Source organism: Salvia hispanica, chromosome 3 (genome assembly GCF_023119035.1).
Source record: "Salvia hispanica cultivar TCC Black 2014 chromosome 3, UniMelb_Shisp_WGS_1.0, whole genome shotgun sequence".
Lineage (NCBI taxonomy): Eukaryota > Viridiplantae > Streptophyta > Magnoliopsida > Lamiales > Lamiaceae > Salvia > Salvia hispanica.
The window spans coordinates 52,825,913-52,846,846 of record NC_062967.1 but is presented as its reverse complement, the minus strand read 5'-3'; the positions used below and the strand labels follow the sequence as shown (position 1 = coordinate 52,846,846).

General features: G+C 36.8%; 3 protein-coding genes and 1 non-coding gene across 5 annotated transcripts; 2 read left to right on the top strand and 2 right to left on the bottom strand.

Annotated features, from left to right (window-relative positions):
- Positions 1-8,339: 8,339 nt before the first annotated feature.
- Positions 8,340-10,702, top strand: LOC125212605 (lipase 1). The gene is made up of 5 exons (XM_048112817.1): positions 8,340-9,111; positions 9,714-9,806; positions 9,888-9,955; positions 10,051-10,354; positions 10,450-10,702. Exons 1-4 carry the CDS (start codon positions 8,485-8,487, stop codon positions 10,196-10,198), a joined length of 936 nt encoding a protein of 311 aa, XP_047968774.1. The 5' UTR covers positions 8,340-8,484; the 3' UTR covers positions 10,199-10,354; positions 10,450-10,702.
- Positions 10,703-10,867: 165 nt separating this feature from the next.
- On the bottom strand, positions 10,868-10,952 carry TRNAM-CAU. The gene is given in 2 exon segments: positions 10,868-10,903; positions 10,915-10,952. It is a non-coding gene; the product is annotated as a tRNA-Met (tRNA).
- Positions 10,953-11,858: 906 nt separating this feature from the next.
- On the bottom strand, positions 11,859-14,022 carry LOC125212108 (haloacid dehalogenase-like hydrolase domain-containing protein At4g39970). Of its 2 annotated transcripts, none has more exons than XM_048112163.1 (10): positions 13,666-14,022; positions 13,509-13,602; positions 13,174-13,218; positions 13,037-13,087; positions 12,854-12,928; positions 12,719-12,782; positions 12,566-12,621; positions 12,433-12,492; positions 12,290-12,349; positions 11,859-12,197 (listed from the first exon to the last, which is right to left on the bottom strand). In XM_048112163.1, exons 1-10 carry the CDS (start codon positions 13,995-13,997, stop codon positions 12,102-12,104), a joined length of 933 nt encoding a protein of 310 aa, XP_047968120.1. In that variant the 5' UTR covers positions 13,998-14,022; the 3' UTR covers positions 11,859-12,101. The 2 variants fall into 2 exon arrangements, with proteins under 2 accessions (XP_047968120.1, XP_047968121.1); XM_048112164.1 differs by having other exon boundaries at positions 12,719-12,752.
- Positions 14,023-18,753: 4,731 nt separating this feature from the next.
- Positions 18,754-20,210, top strand: LOC125210483 (probable serine/threonine-protein kinase PBL22). Its single transcript, XM_048110032.1, has 3 exons — positions 18,754-19,075; positions 19,187-19,280; positions 19,973-20,210. The coding sequence occupies exons 1-3, from the start codon at positions 18,754-18,756 to the stop codon at positions 20,208-20,210; spliced, it is 654 nt and encodes a 217-aa protein (XP_047965989.1).
- The last annotated feature ends 724 nt before the right edge of the window (positions 20,211-20,934 follow it).

The window sequence follows — 20,934 nt, the reverse complement described above, 5'->3', positions numbered from 1 at the left end:
CCACGACTCACATTTCACATCATTAGTGAAAATTTGACAACTTTTTTACCCTCACTTTTTAAATGCAAATAGTGACACTTGAAAGAAATAAATTTTCAAATGAACAATAATTATTGAATGAATCAAGTATTATATTTAGCTACACTTTCATACTATATAGTGAAATAGTATGTCATAAGTACTTTTTTTATCTTAGTTTATGGCTGAGCAACGCTCTCAAACGTGCTTCAACTAGTAATTTGTACCCATCAGTTAAATTTAAATTACTATTTAATTACTTTTAGATATAATAAAATATTAAAGACGATATAGTTACATCATATATTATATTGTAAAACAGATATACTCCTACAATAATAATTTCTCCTGAAAATGAGAGTGTGAAAATAATTTGTATCCGAGTGTTTTATACTGCGTTTCATTGTGTAATAAGCAATTGTCCTAAAAATGGGAGACTGAAAATATTCCCTCCGTCTCCGATTAACAGTCACACTTTGACCGGGCACGAGTTTTAGAAATGTAAATAAAAGTTGTTGAAAAAGTTAGTGGAATGTGAGACCCATTTTTATATATTGATTTTATAATAAAATGTGAGTGAATTGAGTTAGTGGAATGTAGACCTACTTACTATTTATGATAAAAATGAAGCGTGACTTTTAGTTGGGGACGAACTGAAATGGAAAAGTGTAACTTTTAATCAGGGACGGAGAGACTAATAAATTAGGTCGAAGAGTTTGGTGAAAATAATAATTGTCACCCAGGGTGAGTCTGAATTTTGTACCCAATATCATTTGAATTTTCTGGTGAAAGTTCAAAAGATAAGACTCACGTTCTCTAAAAAAAATAGGTAAAAGAACATTGTTTGAGTCGATGAGAGTACTCAATATCCATTTATCAATGAACTACCTCCATTTCACTTTAGAATACATAGTTAAGGTGTTTGTTATGAACGCGAAATTTAGAAAATGAGTGTTTAATAATTAAGTGAAAATTAAATAAATAAAAAATAAAGCATAAAATCATAAATTAAATAAGTAAAATGAGAGAAAAATAGCATAAAATAAACAAGATTAAATTATCATAAAGGAAAATAACAGTGGGATAACAAAAGGACTCAACTAAATTAAGAGAAATAATTAGTATATTTGCAAATAAATACTCCATCTGTTCGCGAATAAACATATTGTAATACATTTTTCTATTTGGAATGTCTATAAATAAGAATTACATTCATTGATTACACTTTAGTAATTAGCCTTAGAGCATCCACAATAGCGGCTAGCCCACCGGCTAGCCGAGCCGGTCGGCTAGCCGAACTATTGGAATCGGCCAGCGCAAAATCGGCGAAGAAATCGGCGTGGGCTAGCCGATTTGAGGGCGTTGGCCGATGCGATGACCGCCATTGTGGCATGCCGATCGTCGCGCTATTTTTTTATTTTTTTTTATTTTTGAAAAACTATATAAATGCGATTTTAGTTTCATTTTATCCGGTTGCATTTTTTTTAAATAGGCACACAGACAACGGGTTAGGCCCGTTCGGCTAGCGGCAAACTATAACGGATTCAAGGCATACTAACATTTTTTAATGTATTTTTTTAATATTAGTGAGGAGTAGAGTGGGGCGGTGGCTCGTGTTTGGAAGTCCGGATTTTTTTTATTATGTAATTTTTTTTATTTTTAGTTAATGTACTTTTTTAATTAAATAAAATTAACGAATTTTTCCCGTATATGTGTCGTAAATTTAATTTCGTAATTTAATCGTAAATTTTATTCCGTAAATGTAGTTGTTTTTGAATTATTTTTACTGCGGTGGCTTAGAGCATCTCCAATGGTCGGCTAGCGACCGGCTAGCCGATTCGTCGCGCCGGCCGATCCATTGGAGTGGCGGCGAGAGTGAAATCGGCAGCGCTTCGGCGTGGGCTGGCCGATCGGCTAGCCGCCATTGTGGCGGCCTGATCGGCCAGCGCCGATTTTTTTTTTTTTTTTTAATTTTAAAAAAACCTATATAAACGCGATTTTCGTTTCATTTTCATTTGCACCACTTGTTTTAACGAGTTTTTTTCTCTCTCTCTAACTTTCCGTACAAGAGCATCATCGAGCGATGGATCACAACAACGAGTCCACCTAAATCTGATGTGGCTGTGGATGCTCTTTAACACTCTACAAACACATTACACTTATATTCTACTAATATAAAATAAATACTTCCTCCGTCCCACTTTAGAGTCTCATTTTTAGTTTGGCACGGTGTTTAAGAAATACTGTATAAAAAAATTTGGTGAAAAGAGATAGTGGAAACGTGAGTCATAGTTTTATATATTAGGAGTACTAGATTTATAATAAAATATGAGCGAAAAAAAAGTTAGCGAAGTATGAGATCTATTATTATTTATGAAATATTCTAACTAAGACTCTTAAAATAGAACGGAAGAAGTATATAAAAATGTGACTTGAGTTCCACTAATTTTTTAATTAATTTCTTTATAAAGTTAAAACAGTTTCTTCAAATAATTCGCTCGAACCGAATTAAAACGTGTCTTACACAGAATTGGGATAAATGGACAAATTCCTATTTGAGTTTGGAAATATCAAATCAATCTTTATTACGCCATATATTTAAGCAAGACATGTAGTAGCCAGGAAGCTAACACAAGCTGACACGATTTTACGTAAGAGTGATGTGAAGTAACGGAGCTTTATTTCAGTTATACGAATTTATGTGTATAAAATGACTGTAGACATGTATTCAAATTAATACAAATAAAATAGGGTATATATAATCATTTTATACAGTATATATGATAATATGTTTATAGGCCCATAAAATGACAAAGGAAGAGTTGACATTTATTTTTCATTTTTTAACCGTAAAAGTAAAATTAAAGCTAGTGCCAGTGAAATGCAGAGGTAGATTAGGAAAACTAGCAATGTAAAAAGCAAAGCAAACGTATAGGATGAAGCAAATAAGTAAAAGCGATAACGTGTATTGCGCCGACATTCAACCATGTAAGCAAATTTGATTTTGAGTTTGGATGCCTGCAACTTTTAACTCATATTCATTTGGTTAGAAATACAGAGTACTCCCTCCGTTCCAAGAATCCATATTCTTGAGTAGCATGATATTTTATGAAAGTGTTGTTAAGTATAATAAAGTAGAGAGGAAAAAAATAGTTGAATATTTTAATGAGGAGATAGGAGCATACAAGAGGCTATTTCTAAAATTGAAAAATGGTCATCTTGAATGGAACAAATAAAAAAAGGAAAAGTGGTCATCTTGAATGAGACAGAGGGAGTACAAATTTATGGTAAATTTCGTATTTTTCGCAAACTTTAAACTTGATGTTTAAGATTACTACTATCAACCTCGCGTGCTGCACAACCCATTGTAAACTGAGTTAATATTTACAATTAAATATAATAAAAGATTAATAAATAAATGGAGTATTAATTTTTACTTAAATTCAAAATACTCATCAAAATAAATAAATCTATCATAATTATAAATCCTAAATGTCACAACCGCACTTTCTAAGGAGAGACGGTTGATTGCAACTAGGGAAGGGTTAAAGTAGCGGGAAAGAAAGGGGGATATCAATATATATTTGACCAAAAATATATGAATAACTGAAATAACTTGATAACAACTTAACAAAATACAAACTCCAAGGAAATAAATACTCGACGGTAAACAATTTAGAGTTAGACTCTCAACAATGAAACAATCTAAAAGAAAGAGACTCTTAACGAAATCGTTCAAGACAAGGAATGATGCCGAGTATGAAGATACGACATGTTCAGAATATACTAAACAAGACTTATTTTCTTCATTGACTCTACTCAACACCCACCACGTCCGTCGCCACCAACCTGCACATTTTTAAAACAATATGCATGGTTGAATACTTAATGCACTCAATGAACACATGCCAAATATATTTTCATAAATAAAAAGTTTGTTAGGCCATCATAGAGTGACCTTGGGATTTTAACAAGTACTGTACATTAAAAACATTTCATCATAAAGTTTGGTTGCGCAACCATTTTCCATCCACATCCACTATCACTATACCAAATTTACACCCTTAGTAGCCTCAATGGCAAGATGGTTAAAAGCGTGGTTGAATTTGTGACCTAAAGTGTAACTTTTGAAATGTTGGGTTTCTTAGAAGGTGCAAGTGGTATTTTATGGATACCATTTTTGTAGTTCACTCTTAACTAAGTAATACTCACGGCCCCAAGTCATCATCCCCAAAATGCATTCCCACTGTACCCTCCTTCTCTCTTTATCAAATCAGGAAACGCATTCTCTTACTCTCCTTCTCTCCTAAATTCTTCCTATACTCCGATGCCCATCTACGCCGAGTTCACGGCATCCCCATCACACCACCGCCGCTGCCCTGCCTGTCTCTCCGTCGCCGCCGAGAAGGGCAGCGGCGGTGTGAATTGAGAAGAAATTACCTTTGTTTAAAAGAATAAAACTGCGTTGGAAAATGGTTTATCTCTCAAATTTTGAACGTGTGAAATTTGTGGAATGATTGCGCATGGAAAGTAATTGAAGTTGTGAAGTTGGGAGGTGAAACTGCGAATTAAAATAAGGAAGAATTAGTTGTGGGCTTGACAAATGACTTCATTTAATAGGAATAATTGGGCTGGATAAAGTAGGCCCAATTATTGGATTTTTGTTTACATAATTTCTATGATTTCTATTATACCCATTAATTATAAACATAAAGTAGTCTTGAAAATGACATTACAAATTTCTAAAAAAATTAAACGTATATTTCCTTCGTCCGCCAATAAATATTTCGCTTTTAATTGACGTAGGTTTTAAGCAAATGTTTGACTTTATGAAAGATAATGGAGAAAAAAATTAGTGGAGTGTGGAACCTAATAAAATGTGAGTGGAATGAGTTATTAGAATGTGGTTATTGTTGAAAAATGAATAAATTGAAAATTGCTAATTCAACTTGACCTCACCTGGGCTTGACCACGGGATTTGCGTAATGCCTGGTACAATGTGCTATTCTTCTCCCTAGTGAACCGGATTCTGTTGAGGTTGCCTTAGAGCACCATAACCCCGTCCCGGATCCAAGTCCCAAGTCTCATTCATGTCATAAAGCCACAACCCCATAGGCTCAATCCAAGTCCCAACTATTAAATTGCATTATTCCCAACTTCAATCAATTTTACTTGTAAATTGAAAACGTTGAGCAATTAAAACACGGAAAATTCATTCTTCATTCAGAAATTGAAAATTACAAACATAGAGATTAAAATTAGTACATGAAATATAACATCAATACTGGAAAAATGTTGGTGCGTATCCAAATTTCATCACATAGATCCGCTTGGAGGCGAATGTGGGCTTGCTTTTCGCGCGTCTCAGTTTCATGGGCCATGACATTGAGAAGGTCGAGAGGAGTACCCCGCAACGTCAGACCAGGTCGCAACTTGGCGCGGCCATCTTTCCGAATTCCAAGAAAGCTCTACCTAAATAATTGGATTCAAAATTTTACAATTTCTCCTTGTGACCCACACCTTTCACTTTCCACACACCTACTTATGGCCATAGCCACAATAGCGTAAAAGAACCAACATTGCCCCCCCCCCTCCTCATCTCACCAAAGGAGTCACATTCAGTGCGTGCACGAATTTTAAAAAATGTAAAGAATAATGAGTTAAAAAAGTTAATGAAATATGAAGTCTATTTTTTTATAATAGAATGTGAGTAAAATGAGCTAGTGGAATGTGAGACCTAGTTACCATTTGATAATAAAAGTGAAATGTGATTCGAATTACAGGGTAGAATAAAGGGACGAAGGGAGTGATGATAATAGTAGGAGTATTTCTATTACGTAGCAATTTATTGTTTTGTTTGTGAAGTTGTTGTCAGCCCCACACCAGCATCACTTCAGCCGGTAATTTGTGTGCCTCTAGCTACTTTCTCTCTCAATGAAATGGAGCATTCATAAAGTGCAATCATGTGCCATCACTTATTATTCTCCCTTAATCCTACTCCTATCCATTTTCCACCTCGCATCGTTTTCCCGTTCACTACTGATTCCTCAACCCAAGGTACAATCACCCAAATGCATGCTTCTAGTCTAGAGTTTGTAAACATTAATTAATTAATTTGGAGGGTTTAGGCCATCCACAACCCTATCTTTTATTCGTCTCTTAACTGTCTCATTTCTTCACTATTTATGGACCCACTGTACTTTCCACCTCATCTCTTAACTAAGAGACAACATTTGCATCTCTTCATTTCTTAACCATCTCATCCATTAACTATTCTTTCAATTTCATTTTTTATTTTTATTTCCAACAAATTCAATTAATATTTCATTGTAATATTAAATTAATACTAATAATTCATAAAATCAGTAAAAACCACAAAAATTACAACATCCGAAAATACGAAAAATATATAATTGAAATCCTAATATTATAATTTATTGAAATCCGCATAATCAGGGAATGATTGGTGAGAATAGAGAGTTATATTATGGTGAATAATTTGATATTTATAGAAGTGATTGAGGGCTTAAAAGAATAGAAAAAATTAAAAAACTGAAAAAAATGGCTATAAGAGGCTAGTAATTTTTTGTGAATTTTTCTTGGAATTAAAAAAAATAAAAAAAATTATTTTTCAGCGGATATAAACGACGCCCACTCGCGGGTCGGCGAGTAGGCGTCACGGACGAACGGGAGCTCGCCACGTGGCCAACGTGCGTGGCGAGCTGTCTTGATGCGGTCTCATCTCTCCGAGACGAGATAGAGCCCGTATTGAAACGCGATGCGGATACTCTTAAGTTTAATTAGTTGCACGATTGGGAGAAAACGCGGGCGGGGTCACGGTCACGGCCGCCGTGCTGCCACAACAAATGCAACGAGTGCCCACCCACCTCGACTACGCCGGAAACAGCTAGTCCAATTACATGCTCATTTTTACAACCCTTAATTACATTATTATTTTTATACATATTTTTATTCTTGTCTTTTTCCATTTTAATTACTCCTCATTAAAAATTTAGTGTCCTACCCTCATCTTCTCTTGATTTTTCTGTCCTATCCTATCATCTGTTGATTTTTCATCATCTCATTACACTATCGCCATCGGCACGTGGTGGAGATTAATTTCTTCTCAAGTTTTGGTAACCAAAATTTAAAAAATTGTTATATTTTTAGTAAATTTTATTATTGTTACTTTTAATTTTATTTCCTTAATGGTCGAAATGAAAATTGATAGTGTCCTATTGCTGCACACACCACCAGATTATTATTGCTGCCATTTCAGTGTTAGGATGTTATCCGATCCTTGAGAACACAGGAGTATATTTTATCCTAATAATTATCATTATATTAATAGAGTAAAGTACTATTTTGTTCCTGAACATATGACTGCCGCCCTTGTTCCTATTAGTGAGATTAATCGAGCAATGGATGTCTTCAATAACAATAAACGACTTGGAATTGGTCTTCCACCTGTCGCCAGAAGAATGAAGTTTGGAGGAAGAAGAGATAGAAAGTCATAATTTGGAATATTTTTTTTGAAATATTAGTTATAGTAATCAAAATCGCCTAATTCGGTCAAAATTCCAACAATCTACGGTTGACCGTCAATTTTTGACGGAACCGTGATCAATTCGGCGATGTTTTCATTTGTTTAGAAATTGATTTTTTTTAAAATTGAATATTCTGAACTAACTTCGTATTTCAGCCTTATGTTTAGGACCAAATAGTACTTTACTCGTATTAATGCGATGATATGTACTAACTCTCTACTAATTTCTTGAGAAGGATATTGATAATTATATTGCTACATTTTAAATATCTTTTGAACAGTTGTGTTATAATTACTCGAATTAGTACAATATGTCGTGGTCCAAGTACTACTTTAGTGGTGTAATTACTAGTGGGATTTATTACATCTGTCAATACTCAATAGGTAAATTTTACTTTATAAATAAATTAATTTAGGATGAACGGGCTAAAATCATAAAATAAGGAGTAATTTTTAAATACAGAGAGACTAGTATTCAAGATGTTATGTCGTTGAGCTACCATGTCCTATTAAAGATAGAAATAATACAATAATGTCTCTTAAAATTTTTGAAAATAATTGACTCTGACGTATTCCAAACTACCTAAATCAAATCAAGCATTTAACGTGGCGCCTTTTAAATCAGGCGTTCATTAATCTCATGCGACAATCGTCAAATAGCAAGTGGGGATTCCCTATCTATTAGTGGAAAACAAAAATTAATTGTTTTTTATTAAAAAATCCACCCAACCCCAATCCAAATCCAATTAATAAAAATATGACCGTACATGATTAATTGGAGACTCTCTTAACTCTTAACACTCTCAACAACAGAAAAGAAACTCAACGGCGAGTCTGAAACAGCCCCAAATTTCCAGTAGAAATTTGAAAGAATCGTTGCTGGGACTCCAAAAGTTTGAATTTTGGAGGGAAAATCATCAATGGGGAAGTGTTTCAGCTTCACATCATCAAGGGACAAGTGCTACCGGTGGTCCTTCTCCTCCGCCGGGCTCCGCTCCCTCACGGCCAACCTCGGCGATGGCACCTTCATCCACAGCTGGGGGCCCAAGGCCCATAAGCCCAACAAGCCGACCCTCGTCCTCCTCCACGGAATCGGCGCCAACGCAATGTGGCAGTGGGGCGACTTCGTCTCTCCCCTCTCGGCGAAATTCAACGTCTACGTTCCCGATTTGTTGTTCTTCGGCGACTCCTACACTTCGAGGCCGGAGAGGGGTGAGGGGTTTCAGGCGGAGTGCGTGTACCGGGCTTTGGTGGCGGCGGGGGTGAGGGGGCGGATGAGCGTGGTGGGCCTCAGCTACGGCGGGTTTGTGGCTTACAGCATGGCGGCGCGGTTCCCGGAGGCGGTGGAGAGGGTGGTGATTGGGTGTGCTGGTGTTTGCTTGGAGGAGAGGGATATGGAGGAGGGGATGTTTAAGGTGAGGACTGTGGATGAGGCTATTGAGATTTTGCTGGCGCAGACGCCGGAGAAGCTGAGGGAGTTGATGCGGCTGTCTTTTTATAAGCCGGCGAAGAATGTGCCTTCTTGCTTTCTTGCTGATTTTATTCATGTAAGATTGCATTTTGATGTTGGATTTGGAAGTTGATTGCATTGTTTGATTTGGTGGAGGGGTGTGGTTTGATCAATGTGTGATGTTGTGTTGGATTTTGGTAGAGATTGAGTGCTAATTTTGATGAGAAATAGGGATGATGTTACAAAGAATTTGCTTTGTTGCTTTCTTGCTGATTTTATTCATGTAAAGATTGCATTTTGATGTTGGATTCGGATGTTTTAGCAGTGTTGATTGCGTTGTTTGATTTGGTGGTGGGGTGTGGTTTGATCAATGTATGATGTTGTGATGGATTTTGGTAGAGACTGAATGCTAATTTTGATGAGAAATAGGGGTGATGTTACAAAGAATGTGCCCTGTTGCTTTCTTGCTGATTTTATTCATGTAAAGATTGCATTTTGATTCATGTGTTTCTTGTTGGATTTGGATATTTGGCAGTGTTAATTGCAGTGTTAATTTTCTTGGTGTTTTGTTGCTGGATTTGGGATTGGTTTTTGATTGCTTTGATATAATATCTCTCACTCAACTCGTGGATATGTATGTTTCCAAGCCCATCCAAATTCTGTGCTATTATAATGTTGTTTTTGTCCCTATGGTTGTAGGTAATGTGTACAGAGAATCTTCAAGAACGAAAAGAGTTGATCTACGCGTTGCATAAGGATAGAAAGCTCTCCAATCTGCCTAAAATCACTCAGGTTTTTCCTCCATCGATTCATGCTTTTCCAAATGATCATTCCTAGCGAACGTTGCTAAGATTAGATGCCGCCTTTTTGCAGCCTACATTGATAATATGGGGAGAACACGACCAGGTTTTCCCGGTAGAATTGGCTCATAGATTAGTAAGGTTAGGTCTCAACTCTCAACTATATTAATGGTAAATGTAATAGTAATTCATCCTCTGTATGAAGTCTGAATATGGTATATGGGGATTGATGACAGGCACTTGGGAAACAACGCAGAGCTCGTGATACTAAAAAATGCAGGACATGCGATCAATATGGAGAAGACGAAGGAGCTATACAAGCACTTAAAGTCGTTCCTCGTCCCCAAGCATGAGAACAATGGGAAGAGAAGCAAGGTTGACTGATAAGAGAGAGCAAGTGTATTTGTAACATTTTTTACATTGTGGTAAATCCATATTTAAGGAGTATAGAGGCAGAATATGTGGTATGAAATTAGCATATTTTTGTTTTTTCGTGTGTTATAAGGCCAAACGCAAGTCTTGGGCACGAATCCATCTAAGGTTAGGTCTCAACTCTCAACTATATTAATGGTAAATGTAATAGTAATTCATCCTCTGTATGAAGTCTGAATATGGTATATGGGGATTGATGACAGGCACTTGGGAAACAACGCAGAGCTCGTGATACTAAAAAATGCAGGACATGCGATCAATATGGAGAAGACGAAGGAGCTATACAAGCACTTAAAGTCGTTCCTCGTCCCCAAGCATGAGAACAATGGGAAGAGAAGCAAGGTTGACTGATAAGAGAGAGCAAGTGTATTTGTAACATTTTTTACATTGTGGTAAATCCATATTTAAGGAGTATAGAGGCAGAATATGTGGTATGAAATTAGCATATTTTTGTTTTTTCGTGTGTTATAAGGCCAAACGCAAGTCTTGGGCACGAATCCATTGTGACGCAGCCCATAAATTTATGTCCTATAAGATAAAGAATTGATCTGAAAACAAAAAAAGAAGGAAAAAAGCTATACAAACACAAAAACAAATAGGGGAACAACAAAAAAAATTTAATGGGGTGAGAGAGGCTCGAACTCTCGACCTCAGGATCACTCAGTAGCTATGAGACCTACGCGCTAGCCAACTGCGCCACCACCCCTTCTGTTCATTTTTGATAGATGATGATATATGATTGATTGAAGAGATAGATTTCATGTAAAAGTTTTCCAGTTCTGATATTGTCACCGACAGCTTTTTTGTCCATAAAAATGAAAGCAGATTCATTTTGATTAGTAGGAAACCTTGTGATAGCAGATAGTAGTATGTCAAATTCATTCTATATATTATTGCTTAATTAATTAGATTATACTCCCTCCGTTCCAATATAGTTAGGTCGTTTCTTTTTCGCACTCATTTTCCAAAATGATACTCTCTCTGTTCTGCAAGAATATGCACTTTTTGTTGGACACGAGTTTTAATGTACAATTGCTAAAATAAGAGAGAAGTAAAAAGAATAGTAATTTAAAGAATTGTTAGTAGAGAATTGGTCCCACCTCATTAAAGAGAAAAAAAAGTTTCCATATTTAGAAAGTGCATATTCTTGTGGGATGGACTAAAAAGGAAAACGTGCATATTGTTGTGAGATGGAGGGAATAATAAATGGTTATAGCGGGGTGAGAGTAAAGTATGAGAGAAAATAATATAAAGAATACTCTTCTCTATAATATTCTCTCTTATATAATTACATACACTCTCTCCAATTAAACTATTTATTTCAATTTTACAAATAACAAAAGAAACGACTCAACTACCTTGAAATGGTGGGAGTATATTTTATTCAAGTTAGACTTATAATATAGACTGATTACGTATCACATCAGTCCTGAGATTAAGAATAAAAGGCTATATTTTTTGAAAACGAGCAACCCAAAATAATTACCAGTCACTTTTTACTTACTCATTGGATTTTTGGAGTCCTAGAGTTATTCAAAGTGTTCAGGATTATATTACCCTTATTATGAGTCTTTTTAGTCCTTTCTAGCTTATTTGTATGTATTTTAAATACTGAAAATAAGTATTGCTTCATGAGTTTGTTAGAGCTTATCAAGCCACTTGAGCAAAGTCTTAATACATTCAATACAATTACAACCATAGCCATTTGCAGCCAAAAGATTGAATTATAGCAAGAATGCAAAGCTGAAGCTTTCAATACCTTCTTATCAACTCACTTAAACCAACTATATTTTCATTGATGTATAAATGCTACCATAAGGCAAGATTCAGTCCGGAAATCGTAAACCTTCGAGATTTACTTTGCAGCCACGACGTCTCCAAGCAACGCCTCCAAGTCCGCCAATCTGACATTGCTCAAGTCAGGGTAGATTGCTGCTGCTGCTGTGAAATCCTATTATAAAATGCATCAAATCACCACTCTCAATATGTTCACTTCTTGAAATAACTTCTTTGTCGAATAACATAAGCAACGTGCTCGCTCACCTGGCTAGCAGTGGACGACGTGTATGAGATCACACACGACATTCCTGCTCCCGTTGCAGCCTGCATCAACACAATTGGAGGTGTTTTCTTTTCTATCATAGACTGATTCAAGAATATAAAATTGTTTATTAGCGGTTGTGAACCTGCAATCCGATAACACTGTCTTCTACCACCAAGCAATCCTTCTCCGACACGCCCAGTTTCTATCAAAGCAACACAAAGTTGAGTTGATGGGAAGAATAAGACTAGCCATTACAGTGTGCACAGCTTATTTACCTTGGCGGCTGTGACATAGATCATTGGATCGGGCTTCTTTTCCTTCACATCATCACCTATCGAACGAAGCAACAACACAAAAGCAAAAGAGTTTGTATCCAAATCTTTTTTTGATGAGAAAAACAAGGAACTTCGCTCATTTTTCGAGAGTACCTGCTAGGAAGCAATCGAGGCCTTGGAAGCGCTCCTGTAACAATACAAGAAAAACAAGACTTCTCTAATTCAGAAGATGGATTAGACGAGGCAAACATCAACTTCACACGGATCGTGATTTTGTTCGAAATTTACCAATCCAATTAGATTTTCTAAACACAAGACTACTGAACTCTTAGTTGCAGCAGAGCAGACGGCTAGCTTTCTTCCCTAAAATGGAGAAGAGAAATGGGAAAAAATAAGAGTAACGATTAGTGATACGTAAAAACAGACAACTGTGGCATCCTACAACATAATGTAGATGATGATTTATCTTACAGAAGCTTTTGCCTCATCCATCAATCTCAAAACTCCTGGTCTGGGCTCAACCTACTCGAAAAATTGGCGGAGTCTCATTAGACATGGAGAATTAGGAAAAGCAAAACACATTCTAGTATAAAAATTGATGTTCTTACAGTTCCAGATCTAATTATTTCTTTGTACCTCTCCGTCTTCCAGTCCTGCAGCAACATTACGAAACAATCAACTAAAATACTTCGATACAACGCTTCATGTGTCGTGCACGTACATAAGAAATGCACCCGTGATTTAATTAGGCCTTTTCTCCATTTCTCAAATTGAAACTAGCCAATTTTTCAACAACTTAGATGCATTATGAAATTGAATGAGTTGCTTATCATTAATAAAATCTCATGTGACTAAACACTAGTATTCCTAAAACATCATATTGGATCAAAATTAAACATTGTATCCAAATAAAAAAAAAAGAAAAAAAAAAGAGAAGCATGACCTGAAGAATGTCAACCAAGTTTGCTCTATCTTCATCACTCTCTGGCACCGAATCCGAAATTGTGGAAGTCGGCCAACCGTGCTCCTTGAAATACCTTCAACAACAAATTTCTCAAAAAAAAAAAAAATTAAAAAAAAAAGAATTAGTAGAATTTCACCATCTCATTTTGGGTTTCCCGCCGCCGATGAGGTTTTGCAACTCGTCGTAAAATTCGGGGGTCCAATCGAGGGGGGCGGGCGAGGGAGAAGACGGGCAGCGGACGTTGAAATAGGCGAAGGCGTCGTTGTAGGCTTGGCGGTGGAGATGCTCGGACTCGAGAATGACGCCGTCGCAATCGAAAATCAGAGCTTGGAGAGCTCTGGCTGAGGCTGTGAGGACCAGGCGCCTGCTTCGTGAAGTTGCGACGGAGAAGGAGGGGATAGGTTTGAAGAGAGAGAAAAGAGGAGTGCGGGAGGAGAGAGAGGGAGGGGCGGAGAGGAAAGAAGCCATGGATAGTGTGGTTTGTGGCTGTGGGAATTTTCAGTTGGTAACTAATATAACTACCGTTTTGTTTGGCGTTTTCTCAAATTAATGTAAATTTAGTTACTGCTCCCAGTGTCGATGAACCATTTTTTAGTTCCTCCTGTCCAAGATGACGTTTTAAAAAAAGAAATAGAAACTCATTTATTTATATTTTTTTTTTAGAAATTGCACTATACATATAAAATATTTTATTAATATTTTAAATTGGTATAAAAAGTTTTTAGTTAACTTGAATAGTACATTTGTGTTTTAAACTAATACAGTCTGTTAAAATTCTTTAACATCGTTAGTATTTTAACTTTTTTTATAATATATTACTATCTCCGTCCCCCCAAATTTATCCCACTTTAACTCGGCATGAGTTTTAAGAAATGTAATGGAAAGTAAGTTAAAAAAGTTGTGGATTGTGGGTCCCACTTTTATATATTAATTTTATAATAAAATGTGAGTAGGAATAGGTTAGTGGAATATGAGGTCCATTTTTGGTAAAAGTCAAATAAGACAAATTTTGAGGGACGGGCGGAAATGAAAAAATGGGACAAATTTTCAAGGATTGAGACAGTAGTAGAATATTAGAGGAAATAGAATTTTACTCAAGAAGATGAACTTAGCAATACTTTCCGATAACCGACCTCTCCCGAAAAATTTGGAGTATTTTTCTATCTCTCTCAATAACAGGTAGAGGTGCCCACGGTTCAGGAACCGGCGGTTCCGATTTTGGAAATTGTTGAACCGGAACCGAACCGCGAGGGTGTTTCGCGGTTACGTTACGATTTTTTTTATACGAAAGAAAAGGCTTAGATCGATTAGTATATGATTGGGAGCATGTATAAGTATCTCAAAAATTTTGGCTAGAAGATTGTCCACTGTGTTGCCGGACTTAGTGGGGGACTCACAATCAGCCTTTGTCAAACATAGGCAAATCTTAGATGGGGCTCTCATAGCAAACGAGGTAGGCTGGTGGGGGAAGAAAAACAAGCAAAATATGGCCATTCTAAAGATTGACTTTCCAAAAGGCTTATGATACAATTAGATGGGATGTCCTGAAAGAAATTCTTTTTGGAATGGGTTTTGGTGACAAGTGGACAGATTGGGTGATGGAGTGTGTGAGCTCAGCCTCTATGTCAATACTTGTCAATGGCTCACCAACCTCACCTTTCAAGCTTCAAAGAGGATTGAGACAAGGGGATCCACTTTCACCTTTTCTCTTTCTTCTGGTGGTAGAAACGTTTAACAGGCTGGTGATCAAAGGACGAGAAATTGGAGTAATTGATGGAATATACATTGGAAGAGACAGAGTTCCAGTCACACACCTCCAGTTCGCTCGCGGATGACACACTTATCTTTGCCCCTGCAGACAAAACCATATTGAAGAACTACAAAAAGCTACTAAATTGCTTTGCGTTGATGACGGGGCTAAGAATTAACTATGGGAAATCAGTTCTCATTCCTATGGGTTGTGGGGAAGAATGGATTGAGGATATTTTGGTAACATTAAAGTGTGGAGTGGCTAAGCTACCAATTTCTTACCTCGGCATTCCGCTAGGAGCTAATCCAAAAAAATCTTCTACATGGAAGCCTATCATTGAAAAGGTTGAGAAGAGACTCGCAATGTGGAAGACGACAACTCTTTCCAAAGTGGGTAGGCTGACTCTTATTAAAGCGGTTCTCAACAACCTCCCAATGTACTACCTCAGTCTCTTTAGAATACCGAAGAATGTTGCCAAGCGCATTATCCAATTACAAAGACGATTCTTCTGGGTAAAGAGAATGGCTCGAAGGGAGGAAACTTGATTGCCTGGGATTTAATTCAGAAGCCTGTTGATCAAGGGGGGCTAGGAGTCGGAGACATTCACATAAGGAATGCAGCGCTGTTATTTAAATGGTGGTGGAAATTTGCAGCAAACCAATGCCCTCATGGAAGAAAGTTGTGAGTTCTATGCATAACACTAGATACACCGGGGAGTTCCAAAAGATGGAAAACAGAAATTCATCAAGCACGTGGTGTCAAATTCTGAACTTTTCACAATTCAGCAAAGAAGTGCAAGAAGTGGCAGAGAAAGGAATAAAAATAAAAGTGGGCAATGGAGCGAGCACAAGATTCTGGCTTGATAAATGGACTGGAAATGCTACTCTAAAGTCACTCTTCCCTACACTTTTCATGATTTCTACCCAACAATACAACTTGATTGAGAGCATGGGCAAATGGGAAAAAAATAGACGGGTGTGGAAGCTTAAATGGAGAAGAAGACTATTTGTATGGGAGGAGGATTTGGTGAAAGATCTCTACCTAGCTGTGGGTCATGACTCCATGAGTAAGAGTGCGAGGGATGTCAGACTATGGGCTTTTGACAAGTCTGGCTCTTTTTCTGTTTCTAATTTTTACCAGCAGGTCTGTCGCATTGTAGGACAAGGAAGCAACCGCTTTTGTCATGGGAAACTCGCATGGAAGAATGTGGCTCCGCCGCGTGCACAACTCCTCGTTTGGTTTGTCCTACATGGCAGACTAAATACAAAGGAGAGACTTTTCAGATTCCGATTCCCCGGAGTTGAGGATGAGCTTTGTGTATTTTGTGGGGAGGAACCTAAAACAGTTTATCATATTATTTTTGGTTGCAAGTTGTCTAGTAGCTTGTGGTATTTCGGATGCAAATGCTGGAACCTTGCTTTTTGTCTCCCCAAAGATCCGATGGCTTGCTTCCTTACATGGATGGATGCACCTTTTACGAGATTTGACTTTAAAATTTGGAGCTCCTTATTCTATGTGATCTCATGGTCTATTTGGTGGCTCAGAAATAAAGTTATATTTCAAAAACTGGAACCGAACTGGGAAACTGAGAAGAGACTCATTATTTGGAGGCTTGGAGCATGGAATAAAGGATGGAAGGATGGTGCCCCGAATTTCCTTTCTCACCGAGCCAAATGTGTGAGGACTTACTTAAAGCTAGAAGATGGACGGAGCATAATCACAGAAGCAACTCTGATAAACATAAAGGTGCATTATAGCTCGCTCTGCCTCCTAGTTAGTTGGTTGATGTCTGTTTAGGTTTTGTTCTTTTTGTTCTGCTTCAGGGGTGCATTTCATTTGCTTAGCTTGCTTTTTCTGGCTTTGAGGTTTATTTGTTGCTTGTTTTCTTGGACTAGTTTGTTGATACTGAACTTCGGTTACTGTTACGGTTCCGGTTCCAAAACCACCGATTTCGGTTTCTGTTCTGAACCGGCGGTTTTCCGACTCTTTTTTACGGTTTTTCACGGTTCTGAACCGCCGGTTTTTGCGGTTCCGGCTTGGTTTCACGATTTTTCGGCGATTTTTCACGGTTCCGATTTGGAACCGGCGGTTCCAGCACGGTTTCGGTTCGAAAATTTTTGAACCTAAATCGACGGTTTCGGTTCGGGTAAATTCTCACGGTTTTCGGTTCGGAACCATAACCGGCAGTTACGATTTCGGTTTTAACCGCCGGTTCGGTAAACCTTGGGCAGGTCTAATAACAGGTAAACTCAGATTTTTGTCTAATTTTTATAGGCTTTGAGAAAAAAGATCGAAAACCTCTGTTGAATCTTAGGAATTTTTGTTTAAAATTCCCATCTATGACACTTTTGCATGTATTTTCAATCAAATTATTTTAGTTATATGAAAATTTAGAAAAATTAACTCACTTAGGATATTTATAGTTCTTGATGGAAATTTAGGAAGATGGTTTTTTTATTTCTTAATGGAAATTTAGGAAGATGAACCTCTACATGCCTTTCGAATAGCTAAAAGTTTGACTTTTTATGCTATTTGTTTCTAAAGAAGGGGCTTCAAAATATTGATTTTTAAAGGTGTTTTGCTATAGTATTTACTCTCTGTGTCATTTGGGAAATTTTTAAATAGTAAATCTTTGCTAATACTATATCACTATATGCAATGGGGAACTTTTAAACAATGTCTTCGCTGTAGCAAAAAACTAAACCTTTATTTAGAACTTTTTGTTTTTAAAGAAGAGCATCAAACTTGGTTTTTAAATAAAAATACAAACCATAATTGGAGTTTTTTAAACGGTGTTAAAGAAATATAACAGAATGTATAAAATACTAATAAAACTTTTTATATGATTTATGCAAATTCAAAACCTTTTGTATTAATTTAAAATATTGATGAAATCTTTAATATGTTTGGTGTAATTTTCCCTATTTTTTTCACCTAACAAAAAATAAAACTGCATAAAATTTCGTATCGTTCAAGGAAGATGTCATCTTCCCTGAGACAGAGAAAATATATTTTTTTAAATCACAATAAATTACTCTTTCCATCCTGATAAATATGCAAAACGTTTCTTTCTGGACACAAGATTTTATGCAATCTGGTTTAGTGAATTTCAGTAAATAGAGAATACATTTGGTGAATAATTAAAGAAGAGAGAAAAAGTAGTTGGATATTTTAAAGGAATAAAGAAAAGTATGAGAGAGCAAATGTTAGTGGATATTATATAGGAGAGAGAATAAGTAAATATTTTGACTTGAATTATTTAATCCTTTATTTTGTTGACTTGATCTAATTTGATATTGGTTGTTAAATTTGTCGTACAGAAATTGCGAACTTAATCATTTCATACGGTCGGTAAATGTTTATGCGAAAAAAAAGTTTATCAACACCACTACAGTTGTTCAGTTCCTACTTCGAGCATCCGTCAACGGCAAACCAACGAGGGGCATGTTCAAGGCCGCTTAAGAGAAATTCAGCATGTCTCGAACATCCATATATCGGCATTGGCTAGCTGTGAAGAAGCAACAAGAACAAGGGGAAACAATTAACTCAGACAACGTCAAAATAACAAAATGTTCGAGGTGCAAACGTGTTACTCTTGATTTAGCTTTGCTTTCTACTGTACACTACACAAAAAGAGGGACAATCAGATCATTGGCAGTGGGTTTGCAGTGTAGCATGACAACTGTAGGGAGATGGGTTAATGTCGGACTGATCAGAGCACACACTTCAGCAATTAGGCCAGATTTAACCGTCCTGAATAAGCTTCAAAGGTTAAGATTCACATTAGATGCCTTAGGTATGCAACCAAATCAAGTTTAGGAATAGGAATAACATAGGACTTGTCAACATAAGAATTTCATTTAAAAAATTATGTTTATGTTTGTCCTGGCAAGGCCCTTATTTGCAGATTATGGTGATATATTGTTTGATAGGAAAATTGGAATATTTTCGCTGCTCAAGTACCAGCACAAAGAAAGAGCAAGAATAGAGATGCAGAGACAGTAGAAACTAAAGCTATTCAAAGCATCAATAAAAGGGTGATCAATGACTTCACGATTAATAAGGTAATTAAATGGGGGATGGTACTTATGTATGCTTGATTATTTGAATATACTCCCTCCGTCCCATGTGCACTTTCCATTTTCGTCCGTCCTATAAAAATATGTGCATCATATTTTTGGAAAGTTATACTCCATATCAATTTAATAATGTAGGTTCAACTATCCACTAACACTACTTTATCTATCATTCTCCGTCTCTCTTTTACTTTATCATATCATCCTCCTCCTCTCTTTTACTTTACCAATTTTGTCTTAATTCCCGTGCCATACTCATTGCCCATATTTTTATGGGACAGAGGGAGCATGCATTTTCTGATAATTCCAGCCATTATATCTAAATGGCCAGATGGTGCATCCAAAAACATTTTTACAGAATAGGACAATGAAAGACTATATATCATGGACACAGAATTGTTCAGCAACCCCCTAATTCTCCGGATACCAATGTCATTGATTTAGGTGGTTCAGATCTCTAAACCCAAGGATCTCGTTTGGACCGGCCAAGCAGAAAGAGGGTGGCGTTGGGAAAAATGCAGGGCCTAGAGTACTTGCACGAGCATTGCAATCGAAAATTATCCACCAAGATGTCAAAGCCCCGACAAACATTTTGAAGCCGTTGTTGGTGATTTCAGGCTGACAAAGCTCGTGGATGTGAGGAAAACTAATGTGACAACACGGGTTCATGGGACGATGGGCCATATAGCTCTCGAATATCTATCCACCGGAAAATCATCGGAGAAGAGTGACGTGTTTGGACATGGCATCGTGCTTCTAGAGATCGTCATGGGGCAACGAGCTACAGATTTCTCGAGTTTGGAAGAAGAAGACGATGGCGTACTGCTCGACCATGTAAGTTGTCAATATGTTTGATATAAGATGTACTAGCACTTTTATACTTGTTAAATGGTGGAAACTCCAAACTTTCAATTCTTACTATAGAAATTCCCCTTTCAGGTTTATTTCTTTTGTAATTAGGAGATCGTACATCTGTAAAACAAAATATGAAATAAAATAAACTATCTGTAAAACAAAATATGAAATAAAAAAAACTATCTACGTAGGTTACAAATTTCCAACCCTAACACCAATGGAACCCTGGGCGGAGGCGACAGCTTTCGCCCATTCCTTGATGTTCGCTTTCATCATCTCTTCATTTTGTTTTCTATGAGCACCAATTTTGAGTCTGCAACTCTGTATTTCTTCAGCTACTACCACAAGATATGGAGGTGTAGTGTAACATACCTCCAATTTCTCAAAAATGATGCCACTTTCCATGTAACTAACTCCAGCCATTGCCAAAGCTTCCACAGACATCAATTCAAATAGTTTGTTTTGGAAGAAATACTAACAATTATGTATTTATTAATAATTGTGAGAGAAGAGGCTTATTTATAGTAGTACTAGTATTGAAGATTCCTATCTTCATTAATTTGGGTTAGGTTTCCAAAGATAAAAGCATTGTTTTGCACGTGCATGAGTGCATAAACTCGTGATTTTTCTCTCCTAATTTGAGGGAGATATATATTTCTATTAAAGGTACAAGGCATTGCACGTGCATGATTTGTGTACATCAATTTTTTATGACCAAAGCCCT